At 53.2% G+C, this 26,989-nt stretch overlaps 1 protein-coding gene across 1 annotated transcript; it reads left to right on the plus strand.

The window, feature by feature from the left end:
- The first annotated feature begins 5,527 nt into the window (after positions 1–5,527).
- On the plus strand, positions 5,528–16,410 carry SFTPB (surfactant protein B). Its single transcript, XM_008700509.2, has 10 exons — positions 5,528–5,540; positions 10,381–10,508; positions 10,935–11,006; positions 11,385–11,510; positions 12,122–12,274; positions 12,733–12,822; positions 14,087–14,270; positions 14,438–14,589; positions 15,409–15,489; positions 15,993–16,410. The coding sequence occupies exons 1-10, from the start codon at positions 5,528–5,530 to the stop codon at positions 16,053–16,055; spliced, it is 1,062 nt and encodes a 353-aa protein (XP_008698731.2). The 3' UTR covers positions 16,056–16,410.
- Positions 16,411–26,989: the final 10,579 nt, after the last annotated feature.

A 26,989-nucleotide genomic window follows, 5' to 3' on the forward strand; every position in this document is an offset into this window, starting at 1 on the left:
GCGAGAGATTCATGCACGTTGTTCTGGGCAGGAGCCGTTCGTTCCCTTCTATTGCTGGGCACTATGCCGTTGTGGAAATATTGCACAATTTATCCATTCGCCTGCTGACGGATGTTTTGAGTTGGTATGAGTTTTGAGCTTCTGATACACACTAATTACCTTCCTTTTTCCAACTTCATTGAGATACAGTTAAAGGCAGGCATTTGTAGTGTACAACCTTGTCTGTTTTGACATGTCTACACCTATGAAACTATTGTAGCAGTCAAGACAGTGAACATGTCCATCACTTCCTTGCATCTTTCTGGATAAATGAATGGATGGATAGATGGATGGATGGCAGATGGATGGACAGATGGCAGATGGATAGATAGAGGGATGGATGGATGGATTGATAGTGGATGGATGGATGGATGGATTGATAGTGGATGGATGGATGGTGGATGGATGGATGGATGGATGGATGGATGGTTGAAGTTGGTCTGGAATGAAGAAGTGAAGGAACAAGATCTGAATGATACTTGGGTTGGATGCACGGATGGATGGATGACTGGAAAGAGGTCCACATGGTATAACTTCCTCTCACATTTTAGATGCACTTCCCTGGATACCTTCTAAACTACATGTTACAGACACAGCTTATGCATCAACTGACTCTAGGGGCTCATTCTGGTACATGGGCCGGCTACTGATACCGGAAGCCTGACGGGTGGTTGAGAAATGACAGGCATACCTGCTTTGTGTTTTGGACAGACACCACTGAATGCACCACTCTGGCCAACTAGACAGATCAGATGGGGAGGGATGACTCACGAACCTCTCATTAGTGTTCCTGATCAAAGCTGAGGTCACACTCCTGACCACAGGCCAACACCATCTGAGTGACACCTCAGAGTGTGAAACAACAAGAGATCAGGAGGTTATCATAGAGATAGCAAAGTTTATCAGAACCACCCAAGACCAGTTTCTCAAGTTCCCAGGCCACAAGAGGGGCCCAGCCTCTCCCCAGGCTTCTGCTCTCGGAGGTTAATGCTTTTACATCACCTTTTCCCCCTTGTGTCCACCTCCTGCTGATAACTTCACAAACTTTCATAATCTCCCATCCCAGACTCATCCCTACATGGGTCCCTGCCTTTGAGAAGCCCCAGAGTCACTGGGAACTTCCATCTCTGGCTTCCAGGATTGATGAGACCTTGGCTCCAGAGACCTTTAAAATGGGCTCCTTATAACCACTCTGAGCTCTGCCCTGCCCTCTCCCCACCCTCACCCACCTGCTGCATCCCAGAATCACCCAAGTGACTCTGGCTTCCCCTGTGGTCTCACGTAGATAAAGGATTTTGCCACTGGGTACCCTGATACCTGCCCCTTGCCTCACCCACTGCCCTGCTACAGCGCCTTGACCCAAGCTTTCCAAGAAAGCCACCTGTCTCACAGAACTGGCAGCTGGCACCCTTCCAGTCAGAATCAGCTTCTCTTCCCTCTGTTGAGGCTGCCATCAGCCTTCCCCTGTCCTGAGGCAGTTTAAACAGCAAGGCTCCCCGGGCCTTCTCTCCTCCTCCAGCTGCCTCAGCAGCTACTTCCCCGGACCCACCTCCTTCCTCAAGATGCCAGCCTCAGGCTCCACATTTCCCACGCCACTTTGCACAGGTTCCAGGCGTAGCCATCCTGGCACCCCCGGACTCCGCCTGAAGCTTCCCTGCCTGCACAACAGAGACCCAGACCCCTTGGAGAGGCCTCTCAGGACCTCTTCCCTCCTTAGGCCTGAGCAGCTGCAGGCTGGGCCAGGAGAGCAGAAAAGAACCTAATTAACAAAGAACAGAAGTTCCCTCCAAACCAACGGCAGCCACACCATACAGATGCATTTTAGGGACATTCACAAGCTTCACGATCCCATTAAAAAAATGTGGTATCTATAGACAATGGAACATGATTCCATTATTCCTTGAGAAGGAGGAAATCCTGGCGCACGCTACAACACGGATGAACCTTGAGGACACGATGCTCAGTGTAATCAGCCAGACACCAAACGACAAACACTGCGTGACTCCACTCACGGGAGGCCCGGAGAGTGGTCGCCATCATAGAGACGGGTGCACAATGGTAGTCGCCCGGGGCTGGGAGAATAGGAGGTTATTTGGGGTTTGTTTTCTTTCTTTTTTTTTTTTTTTGATTAGAAGTTTTTATTTACATGCTACTTAGCTAACATAGATGGTAAAATTGGTTTCAAGGCAGTATTTATTTTTAATGAATACAGACTTTATTTTGTAAGACCCACGAGTTCTTGAGATGGGTGCTCATGATGGTTGCACAACAGGGGGATTGTACTCAAGGCCACTAACTGTGCACTTAAGAATGGTCACGATGGGGACTTCCTTACATGCATTTTACAATTCGGAAAGAAAGATGCACAGCTCCAGGGAGAGGAAAGGCACCTCCTCCCCCATGGGAGCAAAGGTCAACAGGACATCTTGGAAGAGCTATTGGCAAAGCTCAGGGAAGTGTAAATATGCTGGCCTTCAGCCAGTCTCAGGTGGAGCCTAGCTGAGAACACTCCAACAAGCCCACAAACACAGGCGAAGGGGATTCTTTGAGACGTTGTTCCTAATCCCAAACACCTGAAAATAATCCATTCCTGGGGGAATGAGTACATAGACTATGGTAGAGTTCATAAAACGAAACATTACGCAGGCAGGGAAGAGAGGGAAAGCCCTATTCTCGCCCTTGAAAAGGTGTTCAAGATGAACGAAGTGGGGATCCAGTTAAGAAAAATGTCTTTTTAGGAAAAGATGTCTCCCTATCTCATTAGCATTCCATTGCTGTAAACCAGATCACACAGTCACTGGCTGGAAACAACACCCATTTAGGACCTCACAGTTCTGGAGGCCGGAAGCCCGGGTGGGCGACAAAGCCAAAATCAAGGCATGGGCCAGCCTGCACTCTCCTCTGGAAGCTGAGAGGCCACTTCCAAGTTAGCAGACCCCTCTCTGAAATTCAGGTCCCGGGGGGCTTTCCCCCTCTTGCTCGCCCACTGCTCACAGGTTTCCTGCAGTGACCACAGCACACAGTTCTCGTGTTTCCTCCCTCTCCCCACTCTCCCTTCCGTGCCCCCTTCCTCCTGCTCCCCGCTCCCCCTTCCGTGTGTCCCACTTCCCTGGCAGTCATGGGCTCAGGGATGGGTCCGCACCCCAATTTGACCAATGAGATGTGAGACGTGTGCTGTGGCTTCAGGGAAGAAAGGCTCCCTCTGACCATGAGCAGGGCTATCAGAGGAGCCCCCCTCCTGCCTCGACTGTGCGGGGCGAAGCTGGGACATCTGGATCGGCTACCACATTTCACTCCATGAGGGGACAGAGAGAGCTGCAGGAAGACCCCACAGAAAGCAGAGGACAGGCACAGACAGAGCCAGGTCTCGGGGACAGGATGGGGGCCTATGGACCAAGCTTTGCCTACAGCTACTTGACCGATGTCTGGACATTCCTTTTTGGTAGAAGTCGTTTGAGTCAATTTCGCTCTTGTTTGTAACAAAAAAAAAAAAATTCCTGATACACATCCTTTGGAAACCGAAATTCATTAATGAACATAAAAATCACAGGAATGGTTCCCCGAAGTCAAACTTTCTCTTGCTAGTGCTAAGAAAGCCTGCGCGGTGATTTTAGTTCATCCTCTGCCCTCAGACATTTCTACGTTCAGGAGAGAATATGAAAGGGCTGTGTGGGGGAGAACTACTCCTATTAAGCTCTTACCACCCGGAGTGGGATTAATCCAGCAGGACTCCACGATTCAGGAAATATGTTCGCACACCCACCCAGACAGAGCCCCATCAGGGTGGCCTGAGAGCCACAGATCGGAATGAAACAGGACGCCTGACCCTGGGGCCCACAGGTCAAGGAGAGAGACATCCGCCCCCAACACAGCATCCAGGAGGAGGGAAGCCCCCTGAGGGCCAGAGTCTTAGCAGGTTTGTTCATTGTATCTCCAGGGAACATGGGCTTAAATGTGAGTTTAAAAATGGAGTCAATCTGGGGCTGCTGGATGGCTTAGTCCTTAAACTGTCCACTCTTGGTTTCGGCTCAGGTCATGATCTGAAGATTCTTGAAATCGAGCTTTGCCTCAGGCTCTGCACTCAGTGGGAAGTCTGCTTAAGGATTCTCTCTCCCCTCCCCCTTCCCACCCCAAATAAATAAATAAATTTTTTTTAAACGGAGTCACTGTCAGAGTAATAACGGGAAGTCACAGGCTCCCTCCCTTCCGGCCATGGCAAGAATTCCATCTCCTACTGTCTCCTCCCTTCCGAAGCATCCCAGGCCCATCCTCGTGTCAATATTCTGGGAAATGCCTATTTCTGCTTTTCTTGGGGGTATGCTTGACATAACTGCCTAACATCCTAGCCACACCCAAAGGTGTTAGTGGGACGTGTCTCTACTCTCTCCTTTCCTAGAACCCGGACCTTAGTCAAAGAGGCAGGGCTGGGCTGGGGAGTGACCAAGGCCATGAGGAGCTCAGGTCCGCACCTCTCTTCAGGTGTCTGAGGTTTTGTCAGAGGGACAAGTCTGGCCGGGTGACTCCCTCGTCCCTTAGGGAGAGGGTTCTCCCAAGAGGCTCCCCAATCCCCCTGCTTCTGTTCATCCCAGGGCTACCATCCCAGGACATGGGCAGAACACACTGTGTGTGGACCCCAGGAGGGGTCATTCTGAGGCTCCAGCTGTGGCCTCCAAGCCAAAGTTCATGCAAGTCTGCCAGGTGCTGAGATGTCACAAAGGACAGATGGTCCGTGGGGGCAAGAGGAGGGGAGATGGACTCCAGTGAGGTGCACACTGGGAGACCTCCATGGAGGAGATGGAGTTTAATCTGCACAGAAAGAATGGAAAGAATCCACCGACTTCCTTCCTCCCTTGCTTCCTCACTAGGTCTTTCTTCCCTTCCTTCTGCCTTCGGTTGAGATGATTTGGGTGGCTCACAAGAATATACCTGACTAGAAATTGTATGAGCAGAACAAAAAAGCTCAGGGATAGTAAACTGGCAGCTCAGCCAGGTCAGGGCTCTGAACCACTTCTCTGGGCTTCTCGTGTTCCTCCCTCCTGGGACAGAATGGCTGCTATTGCTCCAACATCACATCTTTGCATGGGAATGTCCAAAAGGAAATAGAGGCATTTGTCCCCACCGGTCTCTTCACCAGGAGGACACACTGCCAAGAAATACACCCACCCCTGCAGCCCCCAGCAGATTTCTGCTGGACCTGAACCCTAACACGTGCTCACTCCAAAGTCATTACTGGCAAAGGGGACTGTGTGCCCGACTCATGGTGCATCCGCAGGCTTGGGACATAGACTCATCTCTCCTAATACCCAGAAACTGTGTTCTTCCCACAGGCCTCTACCACTATCAGACCCTTGAGTCACAGAAAACAAAACCACGCACAGCAACACTGACCAGCACCAGGCCTCCGTGGACATGGCAGCTCTGAGTTCACATGTGCAAAGTATGGGCTTGGCTGCTGGTGGAGGAGAGGGAGAGATGCAGCGGGTTGGATATGGCGGGCAACGGTAGGGCTTTGTTAGACTCCCTTACTGAGTCCCAAACGGAGTGGCTTCAAACAAAAGAAAGGTATTCCCTCATGGGGCTGGAGGCTAAAAGGCCAGCCATTACCCCACACTGAGCCCCACCATTCTGAACTCACTATTGGGAAGGGGGCCACAATTGTCTCCTCCATCAAACAGGAACAAAGTAACCCTGATGCTCCCCCTCCCGGGCCTCTGCAGGAGCCACTCCCTCTGCCTGGAGCACTTCCCCAATCCCACCCCCCATTTGACAGGCCCAACTCCTAGGCTCCCTGAACTCTCTGCCCAGCTGTCCCATGCCCCCCACAGCCTCCCCTCTCCCAGGGCCTGGGCGGTGCCCTGCTCTGCTCACCGGTCTGTGGCTCCCAAGGAAGGCACTTGAAGTATACCGGGGCAGTGACCCCCGTGCTCCCAACTCCCAGACCATGAACCAGCATTGGGTCAAATGAATGCCTGGGTGAGAGCTCTGGCAGAAAGGCCAAGCTTCCCTCCCTGCCCCCCTCCCAGGGGAAATGCCTTCTTTTGAAGGAACTGAAGACAGAAGAAAGGAGCAGTGCTAGCAAAGGCTCCCATCAGGCGTCCCTGGGTTTTACCCCCAAACCACACAGCGCAGAGGAATAAGTCAAGCCCAGAGCAGGGATGGGCATGGGCATGGGCATGGCCAGGGAGGGCAGTGTTAGGCCCTTGGGGAGCAGCCCCCGGGGGCAGTCACGGAGACGCACTCTGGAGCCACAGAGGATGGACAAGGAAGTCAGTGGGCTCTTCACCTGCCCCTCTCCAAGGAGACCCCAGAGATTTCCACATATAACCTGTGACAGCACTCCCTGACCCCCTGTCTCAGCCCCCAGTTCTCTCCACCCAGACTTCTGACCTTTTCCACAGTCAGACAGAGAAACAAGTCTGCCCACTATACTGCAGGAGAAAATGAATTCATTTACAAAAGAAGAAAAAAAAAAAAAAGACAGGGCGCCTGGGTGGCTCAGCCGTTAAGTGTCTGCCTTCGGCTCAGGTCATGATCCCAGCATTCTGGGATCGAGCCCCACACCGGGCTCCCTGCTCAGAGGGAAGCCTGCTTCTCCCTCTCCCACTCCCCCTGCTTGTGTTTCCTCTCTCGCTGCCTCTCTCTCTGTCAAATAAATAAATAAAATCTTAAAAAAAAAAAAAAAGAAAGAAAACAAACTCTGCTCCAGCTGGCTTCCTTCTCCCTCTGTGTCTTCGTCCTGCCCTCGACGTTTCAGAACTGCTGTAAAACATGCACACGCAAAACCGACCATTCTTACCATTGGTGAGAATATCATTCGGTGGCATAAGGCCACTGACGACTTTTGGAGCCACTGTTTTGCCCACACTGCTCTTCCAGCAGCCGCACCTTCTCACCCCCCACCAGCAATGCACTGGGTTCCCACTCTGCACATCCCCACCAACACTTGGCGTCCCCTGCTTTTCAATAAGAGGCAGCCTAGAGGTGTGAAGGGTTTGCTCCAGGCCCCTGGGCCTTCAGTAGCCCAGGACCCTCTCTGCTCGCACCACCAATTTGACTGGTCTTCACACCTTGGCTTCTCTGCTGTCCCACCACCCGTGACACAGCTCTGACCTCCCAATTCAAAATCCAGTTGGCTCCGCCGGGCCTGTGGATTGAACCTCTTTGGGGCAGGTGTCTAGCCCTGGTCCAGCTGGCTCTGGCGGGGGATGCAGGGAGGGGGCCCACGGGCCTGCCAATTCCAGGAGTGCGGCGAGGCCTCTTTTCTGTCTCTTTCCTTCCTTCCTTCCTTCCTTCCTTCCTTCCTTCCTTCCTTCCTTCCTCCCTCCCTCCCTCCCTCCCTCCCTTCCTTCCTTCCTTCCTTCCTCTCTCTTTCTTTCTTTTTTTAAGATTTCATTTATTTATTTGAGAGAGTGAAAGAGAGAGAGAGCAACTGGGAGAAAGGCAGAGAGAGAGGGAGAGGGAGAAGCAGACTCCCTGCTCAGTGGGGAACTTGACTCAGGGCTCCACCCCAGGACCCCAAGACCATGATCTGAGCCGAAGACAGATGCTTAACTGACTGAGCCACCCGGGTGCCCCACGAGGCCGCTTTCTTGCTGCCGGCAGACAAGGATAGACTGGTGCAGTGGGGACCGAGGCCAGCTGTGCACGCGGTGCTAGACAGGAAGCTTGGTCATGACAGGCCAGCCCGCAGAAATGACAACTGTCCACACACCAGGAGGGGAGCCATCCTTATCAACAAACTCAAGTTCACGAGCTCCCAGACCTTGGGACAGCTAACAGTGCCAGGTTTGTTTGTTTGTTTGACTGTTTATCCCAGAATGATTTTCTCTTCACTGACAGTGAGAAACAGATGGGCCAGGAGGACAGGGGACAGATCTGCGCAGGCTCTATGTCCATGCCCCATGAAAAGCCAAACTTTGATCAGAGATTGTGTCGACTGTGGTGTTGGAGCAACGGGAACCAGAGACCCATCCCAAGGACCGTGGGGGGGACCCCTCCTTCCCCTCCAGGGCCGGGGCTCTCTGCAATGGCTGACTTTCTGTGTTTCTTTTATTTTCTGCTCTGGGATGACAGTTCTCAGCAGCGGGGAGAAGCCACAGACCTGCTCTCCAGAAAACCCCACGAAACACGCAGCTCTGTGTTACTGGGCTGGCTTTGAGATGAGAGGTGTGTCGGACCCCATTCCCCTGGGCCCCGGGCGCTCAGGCTCATTGCATCTGCCAGCCTGCCGTGCAGCTCAGCAGGGACCCGTGACTGAGCTCTGCACCATGAGCTGACGGCACAGCTGATGGACAATCCACCCCCCACCCGGCCCGGCCTCGAACTCCCCTCATGTCCTCCGGGCTTCCCCTCTGTGCCCTGCCGGCCAGAGGCAGAGGATCCAGGGGAGAACTCCCAGCCCTGGGGGATGGCGGGCAGGCAGATGGAGGAGCCCAGGCCCCTGAATGACCTTGTGAACCAGAGCCTCCCCCCCAAGACAACCTGCTGTGCTCCAGGATGGCAGTGAGAAACAAGCTGTGTCCTGGGAAGTCACTGGCCTTGAGGGCTCTGTGTTACCGCTGCGAGACCACCCTGACCAGCGCATCCTGGAGACAGCCGTCCACAGAGCCTGCTCTGCTGCTCAGTCGGTCCTGACGGCACCCAAACTGGCTGCATCCAGCTCAGTTCACCTGTTCCCCACCTAGCAACCCACTAGCACATTCCAGTCCCACCTTCCTGGCTTCTGCCCAAGTCACCCTGCTCCAGATCCGTAGTCCCACATTCTCTTACTGACCAGGGCTTGAGCCAACAAACTACACAGATCGCTGGGTGACCTCCAGCGTGTCACCTGACCATCCCGTGTGCCGTGGCACTAACTCCCGGCCCCCCAACGCCATGAGTCTCGGGGCGCCTCCTGGAGAACAGAGGCCGGGAGCCTCCGCTGCGGAGGGCACCTCCGTCATCAGATACACTCATCACCAGCTGGTGACAAGGAGCTGAGGCTCTACTCCTTGCACTCACAGAAGTGTCCTGCCCTGGGCTGGTGGGGAGCTTGTCCCCGGGTGTGCCCAGCCAGTGCGACCTGACCCGGGAGCCTCTAGCCCTGCCAAGGACACTTTCTCCTGGACTCCAGCTGTGGCCCGCCCCTACCCGGGAGGGGCCCCTAGGGGACAACTTGGCTGCTCAGGAGCCACTCTGGAAATCTTGTCCCCACATCCTTGTCTCACAAACTTGGGGCTCTTGGGGGTTTTGTCTCATGTAAATGCTCTTCTGAGGAACGACAAACATGTGCCCACAGAACCAGAGTTTTCTGGGGAAAGGGTAAGGAGAGGGTGGGAAGTAGGTGGCCTAGGAGGGTCCCGAGTTTGCCCCTCTAGGGCTTGCCCTGGGTCAAGGGCCAGGCAGAGGGGTGCCTGGGTGGTGCAGTTGGTTAAGTGCCTGACCTTTGGTTTCGGCTCAGGTCGTGATCTCGGGGTTGTGAGATCGAGCTCTGCGTTGGGCTCCATGATCAGTGCCAAGTCTGCTTGGGTTTCACTCTCCCCTTCCCTCTGCCCCTCCTCCCTGCTCTCTCTCTCTTTCTCTCTCTAAAATAAATTTTAAAATCTTAACAAAAAGAGAGAGAGAGAGAGGGAGAGAAAAAGAGAGAGCCAGGCAGGAAGCTCTTGAGAGCATTGCTCAAGAGTGGAGGAGGCCTGAGGGGCTGGGAGGTAATGGGAGGGGGCGCACACTGGCTGCCCTGGTCCTGCCTCTGTTTCCCCCCTTAGCCCAGAGAGATGTACCAGATGTGGACACTCAAAAGCCCCCTGCTTGCAGGGACCCAGGAGTCCAGGCCCATGGGACTTAGGGCAGGAAGAGAGAGGGAGCAGGAACCAGGCATCAGGCAGGAAACAGTGGGGACAGGGGGGGACTGGTAGAGTGTCACTGCTCCCAAGAGGCAGGGATCAAAGCACCTGGAGGGCTCTCCAGGACAAAGGCAAACACTGAGGTCCCTGCAGCTCCCACAGAGCCCTGCCCCCATGCCCCCCCTCCCCCCGGCCACCCTCTCACCTGGGGCCAGGTGTGGAGACTTCCCATCCATCTCCAGGCTTACTGAGCTCTCGTTCCGCCTAGTTCCCTATATCCCTATTATCCCTAGTTCGGCCAATATCCTCATTTCCAGATGAGGAAGCTGAGGCTCAGAGAGGCTCCCGCGCTTGTCCAAGGTTACACAGCCGGGGGCACTAGGGCAGGTGGAACCCTGCTCCATCTGACTCCAGCATGCTTAAAGGCCACGTGCTCCTGGTAAAACTAGATTTGGAGGTTGGGTGAAGTCAGTGCCAGGCGTAGCCTAAATTCCAATGTTGCTTTGGCCCCAAACTGCAGCTGACTGGACCACCTCGTCCCTGGCTTGTTCCAGGGGCCCCGAGTTCTGGTGCCAAAGCCTAGAGCAAGCGTTGCAGTGTGGAGCCCTGGGGCACTGCCTACAGGAAGTCTGGGGCTACGCAAGAGCTGTGAGTACCTCCCACGGACGCACGGAGACTGGGGGTCTAGTACAGAGGGTGCTGGGTAGCCTCTGCGTGGGCCTGAGGGGGTTCAAGACCCCCTACGGGATGGGATGGGATGGGATGGGATGGATGATAAGATGGGATAGGATGGGAATGGGATGGGGTGGGATGATATGGGATGGGAATGGGATGGGATGGGGTAGGATGGGATGGGATGGGATGGGATGGGATGGGATGGGATGGGATGGGGTAGGATGGGATGGAATAGGATGGGATGGGATGGGATGGGATGGGATGGGATGGGGAAAGATGACATGGAAGGGAGGGGATAGGGGTAGTTGCCTATGCCTTGGAGCACTATCAGCCTCACCCTCCTGAGCTGGGAGCATGCCCCCTCCACTCAAATGCCCCACCTTGGGGCCCCCTCCCCAGGATGACTTGTGCCAGGAATGTGAGGACATCGTCCGCATCCTCACCAAGATGACCAAGGAGGCCATTTTCCAGGTGATGAGGCCCAGATCCTTGATAAAGCTTGGGGGCCAAGAGATGGGGGACAGGACAGGGCACAGAGGTTAGTCCCCTAAGAGACCATCTCCAGGCCGAGAGTGAGGCATGGGTTTGCCTGGCGACTCCAGGAACCTCTTAGCCAGGAGAGGGTCCTGGGAGTGAGTTCAGCAGCACAGCCGGAGACGGTCTCTCCTACGGGGGAGGATCCTCCCTGTAGGCAACTACTTGATCCTGTGGCACTCTCTCAACTCTGGTGCCCTGGGAGAGGGTGGCCAGCCTGCCTGGTGGCAGTCCTGCATCCAGGGACTCGGGCGGGCACAGACCTCAGCGAGGCCAGCCTGACTGTCTACAACCTGTCTCCTCACCACCTCCCAGGACAGGATGCGGAAGTTCCTGGAGCATGAGTGTGACGTTCTCCCCTTGAAGCTGCTGGTGCCCCAGTGCCGTCACCTACTTGACACCTACTTCCCAGTGGTCGTCGACTACTTCCAGAGCCAGATTGTGAGGGCCCAGCAACCTCGCCTCCAACCTGCTTCGCTGACAGCCCCCATGTCCAGCGACGCCCAGAGTTACTCACACACACTACACCCCAGCCCAACACACACAGACACACACACACACACCCCCTACCCGTGACCAGTCCAGGAGACACAGTGGCCCACAGCCAGATGCCCCAGATCACAGCCCTACCTGCCCAGCTATACAGAGTGGGCCCGCACCGCGAGCTTACAAAACACCCACCACACACCCTCACACCCTTCACACTCACATACACTCATTCACACACTCATACCACACACTCATGCAGAACCCACACCATCACACACTCACGCACACAAACACTCACACCCATGCTTGCACCAAACATACATGCTTGTGCTCATCCACACACATCCCCAGACACCTGCCCGAGGACCTCAGACTGCCCCACCTCTGCCTTTCGGCTCCCCCTACCCTCACCACAGAACCCCAAGCCATAGCCCCCATCCAGCCTGCTGCCCCCATTCCAGGCCCAAAGCCAGGGGTCCTAGTGCAAGCCCTTGAGCCAGGCTGGGCAGGAGTGGGTCCCCTCCCACACCCTGACCACTCCCTCACCCAGCATTGTGCCCTAGAACCCAAAGGTCATCTGCAAGCACCTGGGCCTGTGCAGACCTGGGCATCCCGAGCCAGGGCAGGAGCCCGAGCTGCCAGACCCGCTGCCGGAGAAGCTGGTCCTCCCTGGGCTGCCGGGAGCCCTCCAGGTGAGGGCCGGGCCTCATACACAGGCGACAGAGGTCCCCTACATGCTGGCCCCTCATACACACAGGGGGGTTCCAAACAGCGAGTCCATAGCCAAGGCCCATAAGCACTTGCCCTGGAGAGGGCAGAGCCAGAGAGGGGACAAAAAGCTCGAAGCAGGGGCACCTGGGTGGCGCAGTCGTTAAGCGTCTGCCTTTGGCTCAGGGCGTGATCCCGGCGTTCTGGGATCGAGCCCCGCATCAGGCTCCTCCGCTGGGAGCCTGCTTCTTCCTCTCCCACTCCCCCTGCTTGTGTTCCCTCTCTCCTGGCTGTCTCTCTCTCTGTCAAATAAATAAAATCTTTAAAAAAAACAACAAAAAAAGAAGCTCGAAGCAGGGCCTAAGACAGGAGGGGGAAGGGGAAGAGGAGGCGGGGAGGCAGAGCCTGGAGGATGCCTTCTCCCAGCGCCCAGCCTGGCCTCACCTGGGGTGATTCTCTCCCCCAGGATCTCTCGGAGCAGCGGTTGCCCATCCCCCTCCCCTACTGCTGGCTCTGCAGGACCCTGATCAAGCGGATCCAAGCTGTGATTCCCAAGGTGAGGCGTCCAGGAAGACGAGGAGCTCGGCACGGCCTTCCACAGCCCCACCCTCCCCTCCCCTTCCTCATACCCCTGTCGGGGCCACACAAGGGACCCCGGAGCTCAGGCTCAGGCCCCGTGGGGGCCAGGCCTAGAGTTCATTCAACAATTGTGAAGCCCCCACTATTATATGCCAGGCATTGTGCCAGGTGTCAAAGAACAAAAATGAACAGGACCTGGGTCTTGTCCACCAGCAGCTCATCATCGGATGGCAAAGAATCCCAGTCGTTTTCTCTTTTTTTTAGAGAGAGAGAGCACACACAGGAAGGGGGGGAGGGCAAGGGAGAGAATCTTAAGCAGGCTCCAAGCTCAGCGGGGAGCCCAACGTGGGGCTCCATCTCATCACCCTGAAATCAAGAGCTGAGCCGACTGAGCCACCCAGACACCCCGACAAGTGAGGCTTTTAGCGACAGAAGCCATCTTGGCACGCTGGTGTGCCGATGAACCTGACCAGCAGATGGGAGAAGCAGTGAGTGGGGAGAGAGGACAATGCAGGGTAACATACTCGAGAAGGTTGGAGGGGGTCCAGGGCACAAGCAGACAGGCTGGCCTTGGACAGAGCAACGTCTGTTCCTCTGTCATCGAAGCGGGGAGGTTAGGCAAGTGTGGGTTCTGACACGAGCAGGTGCACCTGGGGAAACGTACCCGTTTGGAAGGCAGCGCACCCCGGAGATATACAATTCACTGTGTCCTGCGCCCCCCTGCACCTTCCCAGCAAGGTGGGCGGTGTGGCCAAGCAGCGGTGGAGCCAAGGCCAGCCTGTGCCTTGCAGGTTCTTGGCACGTGTGGGCTGGATGGAAAAGGAGGGAGGGAACGAGCCAGAGTGCTTGTCACCTCTGCCCCTCTCCTTGCCCCGCAGCTAGGAGGTTGAGTTTGGAATCGGGGTGGGCTCCAGCAGCCGCAGAGGAAATGTAGCAAGCCCCGCGTCTGCAGGGAGAAGACACAGGTCTGATCACCGTGGGGCCCTGCTGATGCCCGCCTGCCTGGGCCAGCCATGCTCCTTTCAGAGCTGGGATGGCGGCCTGGCTCCCGCACTCACTGAGTGACTCTGGCCGGGCCCGTCGGACTCCCTGATGCCCAGCGTCCTTACCTGTAAACTGCATACTCATTCCCCCTCCCAGAGGGGGGCAGGGTCAAACTACGAAATGCCCGTGGGTGCCGGGCACAGTGCGGATCTTGCCGGGGCAGGTCCCACCGTGCCCTGTCTCTGCCCCCGCCCCAGGGTGTGCTGGCCATGGCTGTGGGCCAGGTGTGCCACGTCGTACCCCTGGTGGTGGGTGGCATCTGCCAGTGCCTGGCCGAGCGCTACACTGTCCTGCTGCTGGACGCGCTGCTGGGCCGTGTGCTGCCCCAGCTGGTATGTGGCCTGGTCCTCCGGTGCTCCAATGAGGATGGCGTTGGCCCCGGTGAGCCTGCAGCCCCGGCCCCACCCCAGCGCCCACCCTCCTCTTCCCCTGTGCCCTGGCCTTGCACTGCCTTCCCCCTCCCCGGAGCCCCTGCACTGCACCAGTCCGGACGAGAACCGAGCCCCTCTGCAGGGCAGTCCTGACGGTTTTCTCTCCAGTCCTCAGAGCTCTGGAGTCCCTGCCCGGAGAACGGTTACCTCAAGAGTCCGACTGCCACGTCTGCATGCTCGTGACCACACAGGCAGGGAACAGCAGCGAGCAGGCCATGCCGCAGGCAATACGCCAGGCCTGCCTCAACTCCTGGCTGGACAGGCAAAAGGTGCGGGACGGGCACACGGGGGACTTGGGACCCTGGGCCTGCCCCCCAGTGGAGGGGGGGCCCAGGAGAGGCTTCCCAGTCAGAGACACACAGAGTGGTCTGACCCCTGCCCTGGAGGAGCTCAAACAGGCAGGACGTGGGCCCAAAATCTATGGAACACTAACATAGGGCAAAACCGGCCAAGGTCAGGGGTCGCCTTTGGACAAAGGGCATGGGCCCCAGAGGACCTGCAGGCCTCCCTCATGGACAAAGAATAAGGCCTGGTTATCATGCCAGGCCCACGGGAGCAGGAGAGGGCCTGGCCTTCTCTCCAGGGTCCCCATCTGTCTTCGCCCCATCCCTCCTCTCAGTGTGACTCCCTGGGGACACACCCACCCGTGGAGAGAGCTGGGCTTGAAGGTCCTAGAGTCCCGGGACTCAGAGTCCCTACAGTGAACTCCTGTCACAAGTCAAGTCCTGACGCAAGCTGGCACTGCCCTGCTCCATGACGTGGAGGGCTCCCCACTGCCCACCACGTCAGGTTGCCAAGACCAGAGGCGCTTTAAGATTTCTAGAACTGACATTTGGGGGGATGGGAAGGTGGTGGCTAAGATGCAGCCCCTGGGCCTGAGTTTCAGACCCTCCATCTCCAGTGTCTCTGGCTTTCCCAAGAGAAGCCCTCCATCTCAGCCCGCCAGCCTGGTCACAGCCGGAGCTGCTCGGAGGGGGCGGTGGCTGGAGCTCCACCGGGTCAGGAGGGAGCGGTGGAGTGACGCGGCTACAGGGAGAGTCCTGCCAGGGCCCGGCCCCCCACCCACCTGTTTCTTTCTCCTTCCTCAGTGTGAGCAGTTCGTGGAACAGCACACGCCTCAACTGCAGAGCCTCGTGTCCGGGGGCTGGGACGCCCACGCCACCTGCCAGGTACTCTCACCCTGCCAGCAGCTGCCAGAACTTTCCTCGGCTCCCAGAGCGCCCACCCTCTCCGGTCCACGATCGGCAGAGGCCCTGCTCCCCCAGGTCCAGGGCAACCCCAGGAGCGCAGGCCCAGGACGCTATGTTAACAGGGGTCAAGGAAAAGCCACAAAAGAATGGACAAGGAGACATGGAGGAAAGGAGGAGCCACTTTAAGGAGTGAGGTTTGATGCACATCATGGAATGGGGGTTGTTTGCTGGACAGCGTGTGCTCGGCAGGGGCTGCAAAGTGGGTGTTCTGGGGCCAGCATCCTACCTCCTCAGGCTCCAAACCTAGAAGGCCCATGGCTCAGCAGTGGCTCAAGAGGTCTACAAGGTCACACCAACAGCACCCATCAGATGGCAGGCGAAGTGAAAGCTGCCCCTTCCAGCAGGAGCTTCCCATCCCCCTCAGAGCTAGGAAAGGGGAACAGGGTGCAAGGCCTCCGGCCCTAACACTGTCCCTATGACAGGCCCTGGGGGCGTGTAGGACCACGTTCAGCCCTCTCCAGTGTATCCAAATTCCTCACTTCTGACGAGAACTCAAAGCCATGCCAGGTGAGTCCAGGCTCCCAGTTGAGGGGAGGAAGAGGTGGATGGGTCCTGCACCCATGGGGACAGCGGGCCCTGGGCTCCCCAAGCAGGAAGAGGAAGTCACTGCTGCTGGATGCCCCATCCTCTCCCTCAGAGGCCACAACTCAAGGCTCCTGAGGGCTCCTGACAGCACCATCTCAAGAATGGCCTCCCTCACTCCCTCTCCTCAGAATCCCACCACCCCCGGTGCTAGGCCCAGTCCCACCTCGTTGGTCCTATCCCAGGCCTCAGGGAAGCTGCCGCTCCCCCACTGCCCTCACTGATATTCAGTATTGGACGTACCAAGGCCAACCTTTCCTGAAGTTCGGGGGAAATCACACTTTGCTGCACAAAGATGCTGTCCCCTTAAAGCCAGAACCCCGCCGTCTCTGACTCCTCCTTCCTGAGACACACTGCTGTCTTCCTGACTGTCATTGTCTAAGTCAGAGGTGGCACCTTGGGGTAGAGGGGTGAGTCAGAGGCAGCCCCTGTGACCAGGGCCCTCAGGGCAGAGAAATGACTCTGAGAAGGACAGACCTTGCAACTGTGGGCTAGAAGTGTCCCTGAGAGCAAGCTTGGCCCACTTCACCATTCTGCTCAGAGCCAGCCCCTAACACGATGGTCACTCACTCATCTGTTCACTCTTTTTTAAAAAAGGTAGTGGGTGCCTATGGCCAGGCCATGTTTTAGGGACAAGGTCTACAGCTGTGAAGGAAACAATGAACACCATGCCCTCCCGGTGCTCAAGCCTCAGGGTCCAACTCTTGCCTCTGAGTGGGGCAGCCCAGGCCTGCTCCAGAATCTCTCTACAATCACAAGCCCCTGTGGGAGGCGGTGCGGAGGGAGTGTCTGCCCCAAGTCCGACCTATCCCACAGGGACCAAATTCATGTTTTCCTTCCACCCTGATGACAGCTGGGGGAACCCGGGGGCTGGGGAGCTGCCTAGGAGACCGGGGTGGTCTCCTTTCTCCAGCTCCTAAGACTTCCGGAACCAAAAAGAGCTGGGCCTGCCATCCCTGTTGGAACAGGAAAAGCAGTGGATTGGCTCAGGGGGCCTGGGCTCTGGTCCCAACTCTTCCATCAACTGACCATGGGTTCCCCAGCCAAGATACGTTGCCCCCTCTCTGGCTCTCATTCTCCGCAGCGGCAAAGGGGGGATCGAATAAGGTGGTTTCTAGGATTCCTGGGCTCTCCCACATGACCAGCCTCCTCCTCAGGCTCCCTGCCCTCTGCCCACACTGAGAAGAAGGCTTCACTCCCACGGTCACCTTCCCCATCTCCTGTAAGCTGACAGACCATGAGCCCACAGCCTGTAACCTCAGTCCGGCTGTCAGTCTCACCTCTCCTATCTCTAACCACAGCCCAAACCAGAGCCACTTCCTTCCTCTCCGGGTATGAGGAGCGGCCAGGGCAGCATATTCTGGAGGAGCTGTAAGAGGGGGCTTCCAGCCCAGGAACTTCCAGCCAGGCTTCACAGCCCACTGGAGCCAGCCCCGCTCCCACAACACCCCAGGGCTGGGTCCAGGGGAACTCGTCAACCACAAGGTCCTTCCCTGGCTCCAAGAGGATGGCGGGGTAGAAGCCGGGGCCGGGGCCATGTGCACAAGATCCTAGCTTTTATAGTGATTTTGCCAATACTTTCACAAAACTCAAATTCAGAAGAATAAAAAATTGGGAACATCAAGCACCATAAAAGATAGATATATGAAGTCAAACTTCAAAAAAAAAAAAATCAGGAAATCCCTGACTTGTCAAGAATGGACACAGCAGGACTCAAGCAGGGTGGGAAGGTGATTGGACAAGCTTTCATATCTGAGATGTTCTCCTGCTTAAGAGCTATCACTTCAAGATGTAAAAAGGGGTTTTCTTTTTATCTTTTTGTAAGTTGAGCTTCCGAAGAGTTTTGGTTGAAATTCCAGCATGGTTCCATTTCTGCTAAGATTTATCTCCTCAAAGCTCAGTTGGGGCGCGTGCTAAAAATCAGTTCCTCTGTAATCCAATGCCTGTAACAACACTAATAAAGCCTATTGCTTTATACGAAAAGGAAAAAGACAGTCATTTAAAATGCCCCCGAGGCCGCGGCCTCACGTCGAGGGCAGCTGGACTGGGCACCAACATCACTCTCCTCCTTGAGGGAGAAGCAGGTGCCCACGGTGCCTCTCCCTCCAGTTACTGCTTCCGGCCCTGCCCCTGCATCTCACCCTCCCCTCTCCCAAAGAGCCCACTCATTGGGATGAGATGAGGTTGTTAGGGTACCCCCAAAATCAAAATATACAACAACAACAAACTTAAATAAACATTTAACTTTAAAGACCTAAGTGCCCGGAAGTGTCCCTTTATTTATAAAAGAACTTTTGTTATTATATGTCCTATTACAAAAGAAATACATGTGTATTATAGAAAATTCAGAAACTGCAGGTCAAAAAGGAGTGGAAATCACCCACAATCCTACCAATCCAAGTAGAGGGCTAGAGCAGAATGTAAACTTTGGCACCAAGCTATAAACATTTCCAATCCATTTTCCCCACATCTCCACCATTCTAGCTGCAGGGAAAAAGCTTTCTATACAACATGCTCTTGGGGTAAGGATGTTGTACACAAATCCTTGGCCTCTGAGTTTGAACTTGTAAGTAGATTTTTGTAAATCTACAGCAGACTGTTGTCTTGGAAACCATTATTTCAATAGTAAGGTCAAGATCCCTGAGAGAAGAGTATTTTAAATGTTTTAAAAGCTTGGCGGGGAAGATGGCAAGCCAGAGCCTGGAGGTGAGGCAAGTGTGGGGATGAGCTCCGGAGGATGGAACAGAAGCTATCACTCAACAGGAGGGTCAGGAGTGGACCAGTTGGTGGGAGGAGAGAACAGCAGGAAGCGGCTACGGTTGAGACTCAGGGGGTCCCTGAGATATGCCCAGCATCATACCCCCAGAGCAGGGTGAGAAAGGAGAAGCCCCAGGAGGTGTGAGGGCCTAAGAGCAGAGAGGACTTGTTCTTCACTTTCCAGGGATGAGGAGAACACAAAAGTCCCTCAGAGATGGCTGCCTCCAACAAGACACTAGAAAGAGTGCAAAAAACAACCTTCGAGAGGGACCTAGCAGACAGGCCTGAGGACAGCGCCAGAGGGCGCCCCCTGCGTGAGGCAGAAGAGCAAGCACACCCCCAGGGCCCATGAGGCCGTCAGAGTCAGCTCTGGACAAAATGGTGTAGAGATTACTTAAAAATAAAACCTTAAAAAATAAATAAAATAAAATAAAATAAAATAAAATAAAAACAATCTTTCCAGGTCAATAAATATACACATCTGTCATTACTGGTCATTGCTGCATGGTATTTTTTTCTGGATACAAACACTTCCCTATATCAACAACATCAACTATTGATAACAATATTGTGAAAAATAAAAATCCTGGCACTTACATCTTTGTTTACTAGTCTCTTTCCTTAAAGTCAATTCCAAGACATGAAATTGGGGGGACAAAAAACTATGCACATCTTTACTTTTACTATCGGCTGCATTAGCACACTGCCCCTCTGTGCCAGCCACACCAGCTTCTACCCCAGTAACAACCACGTGCCTCTTCTCCACTCTCACCAACCCTCAGTATTAGCAATCTTTCAAATCTTTGCTAATCTGAAATATAAAAATGACTTCCCTGGTTGTTCTGTTTTGCATTTCTTTGGTTACTAAGTAAACAATTTTTTATATATTTATTGGCCACTTATATTTTACATTTTGTGAAATGTCTATTGGGGTTTTTTGCCCAATTTTCCACGGGAGTATTTTTTTTAAGATTTTATTTATTTATTGAGAGAGAGAGAGAGAGAGAGAGAGAGAACATACACGCGTGCACAAGCAGGGGGGAGGGAGAGAGGGAGAGGGTGAACTAGATTCCCCACTGAGCAGGGAGCCTGACCACAACCACGCAGGGCTCCATCCCGGGGTCCTGGGATCATAACCTGAGCCGAAGGCAGAGGCTTAACCTATTGCGCCAGTAAATTCTTTTTTTTTTTTTTTTGAAAGATTTTATTTATTTATTCGACAGAGAGAGAGACAGCCAGCAAGAGAGGGAACACAAGCAGGGGGAGTGGGAGAGAAGAAGCAGGCTCCCAGCGGAGGAGCCTGATGTGGGGCTCGATCCCAGAACGCCGGGATCACGCCCTGAGCCGAAGGCAGGCGCTTAACTGCTGTGCCACCCAAGCACCCCTGCGCCAGTAAATTCTTACCAGTAAAAATATATTAGGTATATTCATTTCCTTACTGTCCTGTACGTATGTTGCAAAATTTACCCTGTCATATGTCTTTTACCTTTAGGTTATATTTTCCATGTATCTGTCTTTTCTTGTGATTTCTGGCTAAGAAAACATGAATTCCACTTCTTTCTCATGCGTGGGTCAGATAGGCCAGAGCCTGAGGGCTCTGGAAGCAGAAGCATCTGCTGAGATCACCACCATAGAGACATGTGACCCCAGTTCAGACAGCAGTGATAGAAGCAAGCTACATGTCCCCCACAAAGGCCCTAAAGCTTCTGCACACAGGACATGACGGTCAGCTCTGAGCAGTGGTTCTAAACCTTTCAGGCAATAGTGTCTACTGTCAACATCTTGGGTGGGTTTAAAAGAGACAAAATCAGGGCACCTGAGTGGCTCAGTCAGTAAGCCTCTGCATTTGGCTCAGGTCATGATCCCAGGATCAAGCCCCACTTTGGGCTCCCTGCTCAGCAGGGAGTCTGCTTCTCCCTCTGCCCATCCCCTCACTTACACTCTCTCTCTCTAATAAATAAATCTTTTTTAAAAAATAGAATCAGTTGGGGCGCCTGGGTGGCTCAGTCGTTAAGCATCTGCCTTCAGCTCAGGGCGTGATCCTGGAGTTATGGGATCGAGCCCCGCATCGGGCTCCTCTGCTTGGGAGCCTGCTTCTCCCTCTCCCACTCCCCCTGCTTGTGTTCCCTCTCTCGCTGGCTGTCTCTCTCTCTCTCAAATAAATAGATAAAATCTTTTTAAAAAAAGTATTATACATTTAAAAAAAATAGAATCAGTTGTACAAAAAAAGAATACAGAGAACACAACACAGACTTAGAACTATATCATTTCCTCAATGAACATTAGCAACTGACTTTTAAGTACCAAGCATTTTCCTAGGACTGGGCACAAAAAAGAAAAACAGTTCCCATCTGCCCTTTTGGAACTTAGAGTCTACTTGGGAAGACAGACATTAATCACAGAAAAAAAAGGAATACCTCAGGTGTGATACATGCTATCACTCAGAGACACATACGGTCCTGAGAGGTCAGAGAGGTGAAGGAAGAGCAAGTTAAAAGGGAGATAGCATCCCTAACAGAGGAAGCAGATGGCACGAAGGCCTGCATCTTGTGGCCCATCCGAGCAATGGAAGGAAGGACAGGGAGCCTGGGATTGACGACCAGGAGAAACTTCCCAAGACGTGAGGCTGAGAAGCTACGGATTTCCATCTAAGAGCCAACGAAGTGTCTTCAGTGGGAGATCGGGGTGTGAGGGAGAAATAACTCGGTTTGGTGTGTGCTTTAAAGGACTGGTCTGCCCAAAGCGTGAATGAACTGGGTGAAGGCTACACGGGAAGGGGCAGAGACCTGTTAGGAGATGGTTGTAAACAGAAATTAGCAATAGCTTAGACTAGAATGACAGTGGCAAAGGGCCCTTGCGGAAGTCACACGGATCCCGGAGAACAACGTCGGACTATCGTAAACGTACTCAGATGGTGAGTCCAGCTGCAGCTGTTGTCCCAGATGTAGCGTCTTTACTGATGCTGCAGCACAGCCCCTGGTCCACAGCATGCAGTGTTGGCTCCTTTTTCTCCATACCAATTTATAAAGATCACCAGAAACAGTTTGCTTTTACCTGGCAGGGCCAACAGGACACCTTCACGGTGTCGTCTCAGGACAATGTCAGTTCTCCTGCTCCACCGTAATACCGTTCAGACATTTTGATCATCTTGACATTCCATAAAACATCACACTAGTCCACTAGGCTGATGACGTTACGATGATGCTACCCAATGAGCAGGAAGGGACAAGTACTTAATTTTTTTTTAAGATTTTATGTATTTATTTGAAAGAGAGAGAGGGGAGAGAAAGCGTGCACAAGGGGAGGAACAGAGTGGGAAGAAGAGGGACAAGCAGACTCACTGCTGAGTGTGGAGTCCGATGTGGGGCTCAAACCCAGGACCCTGAGATCACGACCCAAGCCCAAACCAAGAGTCAGATGGTCAACCAACTGAGCCATCCAGGCACCCTGTGACAAGTACTTTAGCTGTCTTAGTAAGACAAAAGCAAACAAGAGGGTGGGATTTAACCCTTAGACAATTCAGGGGTCTACCACCTTAGAAGTTTCTGGGGGTCTACAGTGTGGTCTAGAGTATGTCAAAATATCCCCTCCTTTGTGAAAGACAAGCTGCTATACCTCATATCAACTCCCACCTGCCCCACCTGCTTGGGCAGTTCCAAAGAAAAAGGGCACAATGGATGGTAGGCTTTCTTGGCTTTGGGAGACAACATATGCCACATTTAAGTGTGCTACTTTAACCCAACTGGAGACAGCTGTAGAGCTGCTAGTTCCAAAGGGAGGCCAGGATAAAAACAGTTTCCACAGAAGTTTCAGCAGAAGAATAGACTACTCTACTCCTTGAACCTTACGATCCAGGATGGCCAATATTTTGAAGTGTCCTTGGCAAACAGGAACGCCGTATGGAGCCTCTGGCAAGAACCGACAGGAGAATCACAGCGCAGAATCTCAGGATTTGGAACAAGTCTATGCCCTCATCTTCTGCAGATACCTCTTGTCCTTCTGAGAAATAGCTTCTGGCTAGCTATTGGGCCATAACAGACCGAGCATCTCAACATGGGCTATCAGGTGACCATGCAACCTGAATCTCCACTCATGAACCTGCTGTTGTCTGACTCAACTAGCCATAATGTTGGCCATGTGCAGCTGCAAGCTACCGTTAAATGGGTAGTATATTAAACCAACCTCAGACAGGGCCAAAAGGCACAAGTAAGTTACAGAAGCAGGTGGCTCACACTCCTTTCACACCAACTCCTATTGCATTGCTTCCCAGGGCGTTCCTTAAGACCAGCTGACCAAGGAAAACAAAACTCAAGCCTGGTTTATAGATAGATTTGTACAAAATCCTGGTACAGAATGCAAGCGGACAGCTGGGGCACTTCGGGCCCACTCAGGGTGACACTGAAGGACAGTGGTGAAGGAAAATCCTCTAGTGGGTCTCCCTGCAAACAGTATATTGGGTTGCTTACTCTATTTGGAGTGTAAGATGGCCAGAAGTACAGACCTCGACTAATTCACTGGCAGTTGCCAATGGTTTGGCTAGATGGTCAGGGATTCAGAACGAACAGGATTGTAAAACTAGTGAAAAGGAAGTCTGGGGTAGAGGTCTAAGGATAGACTCCTTGAACACACTATACTATATACTACATATATTATTATAGCAACAGAATATATATACTATGAAAATGCTTGTTTTGCATATGAATGTCCCCCAAAAGGCATCTGCTGCAGAGGAGACTCTTAATAATGAGGTTTACAAGGGCGCCTGGGTGGCTTAGTTGGTTAAGCATCTGCCTTTGGTTCAGGTCATGATCTCAGGGTCCTGGGATGGAGCCCCATGTCGGGCTCCCAGAGAGCCTGCTTCTCCCTCTTCCTCTGCCTCTCCCCCTGGCTTGTGCTGTCTCTCTCAAATAAATAAAATCTTTAAAAAATTATGAGGTCTACACAAGTGGCGCGATGAGAGGAATGTCAGCCAGTGGTCTCTTTCTCCAGTGCTTGCGCAGCGAGCTCATAAGCCATGGTGACAGCAATAGAGGTTATGCATGGGCTCAACAACCTGGACGTCCCTGTCCCGACCTGAGTAGTACTTCTGCCGAATATCCAATTTGCCAACAGCAGGGATTAACAGTGAGTCCCCAGTACACTAGTCCCTTGGGCATTAGCCAGCTCCCTGGCACAGGCTGATTACATCTTCTATTATGGAGGCAGAGATCCATCCTCAGAGAAAAAGAAACACATTCTGGATATACATTTGCTTCCTGCCCATGTTTCTGGTAATACCACCATCCATGGATCCTCGGAACGCCTTATCAACCATCATGGCATTCCATGCAGCATTGCATCTGAGGAAGGAACTCTTTTCACAGCGAAGGAAGAGAAGCAGGGGTCTCATGCCCATAGATCTCACTGGTCTGAATACAGACAGCAGCATCTGGAAGGAGCTAGCCTCATTAAAAGGTAGAATGGCTTACTGAAAACTCGGCTACAGTACCAGGTGGTGCTCACGTTATAGCGTTCAGTACGTTTTGCATCAGAGAACATTATAGGATGCTCTCTCCCCCATTACCAAAATACACGGGTCTAAAAAACTGGGCAGACATTGGTGTGACTCCTCTATTACACTTCGTAACTTTGCAGGATTTTTACTTCTGTTCCAGCAACTGGAAGCTTTGCTAGTTTAGTGGTCTTAGTTCCCAAGGGTGAAATGCTTCCACCCACGAAACAACATGGCTCCACTCAATTAGAAGATGAGACTACCCCGTGGACATTTTGGGCTTCTTATGCTATTAAACCAACGGGAGGCACGGGGGGTTGTAATCTACTTGTCAGAGTGACTGATCCTGATTATCACGGTGAAATTGGGTTACTCTTACAAAATGCAGGGAAGACGGACTATATCCAGCAGTCAGGGTTAATGGAAAACTGGAGCAACACAAAGGAGGTGGGGAGTAGGATAATTAAGGAGTCTGGTCCTTAGGGACTGAAGATTTAGGCCACCCTACCGGGTGCAGAACCCCAACTCGCTGAGGCTGCGGCTAAGGGCAGACTAGACCCAGAAGGGGCAGTGGAAGTAGGAAGCACAGACATCAACTGCAGCCTTTTGCCCTATTACAGAAATACGGACTATAACTTTATTTTCTACTTGCTTATTATACACGAGAATTTGCATTTGTTAACCATTTTTTCTTTCTTCTTCCCATTTTCATTTTATATACAACTTGTTGAAGTTAACTTTCCAACTTAGTCTCTAGAGAACGGACTATTCGGTGGGACTATGACTGGATTTGAGGAGTAACCAATACAGCCATCAGTGGATACAGGACTCTTAGGACAGCTCATTTCGGGAAAGGCTGAAAACTTGTTCACTTGTAAGAAGGGTAGCCGTTGTTTGTTAGGCAGAGATACAGAGTTGTTTTCTTTGTCGTTGTTGCTGCGTAGAAGTTCAGATGTGCATAAGAGTGTCTATGGAAGTGGAGTCACCGGGGGGTGGGCTGTGCCTCTCAACTCCACAAATGCCCCCTTTTCGCCTGCTCTGTGAAAACGGATCTGGATCCTTCAGACTTTCCCTCGCCAGCTGACATGGATGCTTTGTCCATGGAGGGTTCTGGAGACACACTGTAGGAAGACAGGGTTTGCGTCCCGGTTCCACTGTGCTCGCTCAAAAGCAACACATGCGGCTCTCTCCAGCCTCAGGTTCCCGCGGCGCCCACAGCCTCAGGGGCCCGGCTCCTGCAGTGCACAGCAGTTGCCCCGGGCGCTCCTCTCCTCCCCAGAGGGGAAGCTGAGTGAGGCACCTCCCCATAAACAGCATTTCCTGACGCACTGGAGAGTCCACTGATGGGTTCCAGCGGTCAGACTTCCAGCAAGGTCTGGATCTCAGCCTTAGACACTACGGGAACCCTTACACCTGTGCCTTACACCTGCTATTCTACGTCCTTTAGAGTCTCCTTATTACCGGCCCATACCCCATGAGTCCAATCCCGTTACAGTTAATAATTCTTGAAATTAAGCTTTCCCTGATCAAATTACCCTGTGGTTTCTCTGTTTTAACTGGACCTGGACTAAGGTGACACTAGTTCAGCTTGTGGACAGTGGAGGACAATTAAAGTGGGGAGACTGAAGAGACACAACGTGAAATCCACAGGACCTGGTAACAGATTAGATGAAGGAAGTACGGGTGGGGGAAGGAGGACTCCTGCTTAAATTTCCAAATTGTGTAACTGGATGATGGAACGCTACAGCTCCACAGAAACCACTGGAAAGGGACCAAGTTTGAGGAGAAAACTCACAAGCTCAGTTTTGAACAATGATGGCTTTGAACTGACTTTAAGACACCCAAAATATATCAAGAGGCAGTTGGCTCTAAAGTTCAAGAATGGAGAGAAGTCTGGGGTTAAGACTGGAGCCATCCCCTTAGGGGATAGGTGAAGCCATTTAAAACGGCCTAGGGAGAAAGCAAACTGAGGAACGGGCCTAGCACTGAGTCCTGAGGAATCTCAACTTTTATCGGCTAGACAGAGGAAGAGGAGTCAGCAAGGGACACACTGAAGCTGTCAAAGAGGTAAAGGCAAACAGGGACAGCACGGACTCCTAGAAGTCTAGGGTAGCAGCCACAGACGTGCAGGGCTCCTACCTCCCTTTACGAGAACTCGCTGTGGTTGACTGACTGCCGCCGGCGGCTGTATCTTTACATCTCCCGTGTTTTCAGCTCTGCCACAGTGCTTGCCGAGGCCACACTTTCTCCAGGCTGGGCCTAATCAACGGCTGAGCTTGCAGAGAGACATTTCTGCTAGATTCTTCTGACCAACTGGCAATCTTTGCTCTGCGCCCCCCACTGGCCTGGCTGAGACTTTCTTAGAACTGCGCAGCAATCGGGTGTCCCTCCTGCCTTCCTTCCCTCCCTCTTCCCTCACACAGCCCTGCACCGCAGCCTGAAACCGCCCACTTCCACACTTCTAGTTAAGCACAGGAATGTATTGCTTTAGTCAGATATTTTGTTACCTAGAGACAAAATGCATCCCAAATGATACACCACCCACAAGCTGGCAATAGCCTAAGGGAAGGATATAAAACAAGAGGCTGG

Source organism: Ursus maritimus, unplaced genomic scaffold, assembly GCF_017311325.1.
Source record: "Ursus maritimus isolate PB19 unplaced genomic scaffold, ASM1731132v1 scaffold_6, whole genome shotgun sequence".
NCBI lineage: Eukaryota > Metazoa > Chordata > Mammalia > Carnivora > Ursidae > Ursus > Ursus maritimus.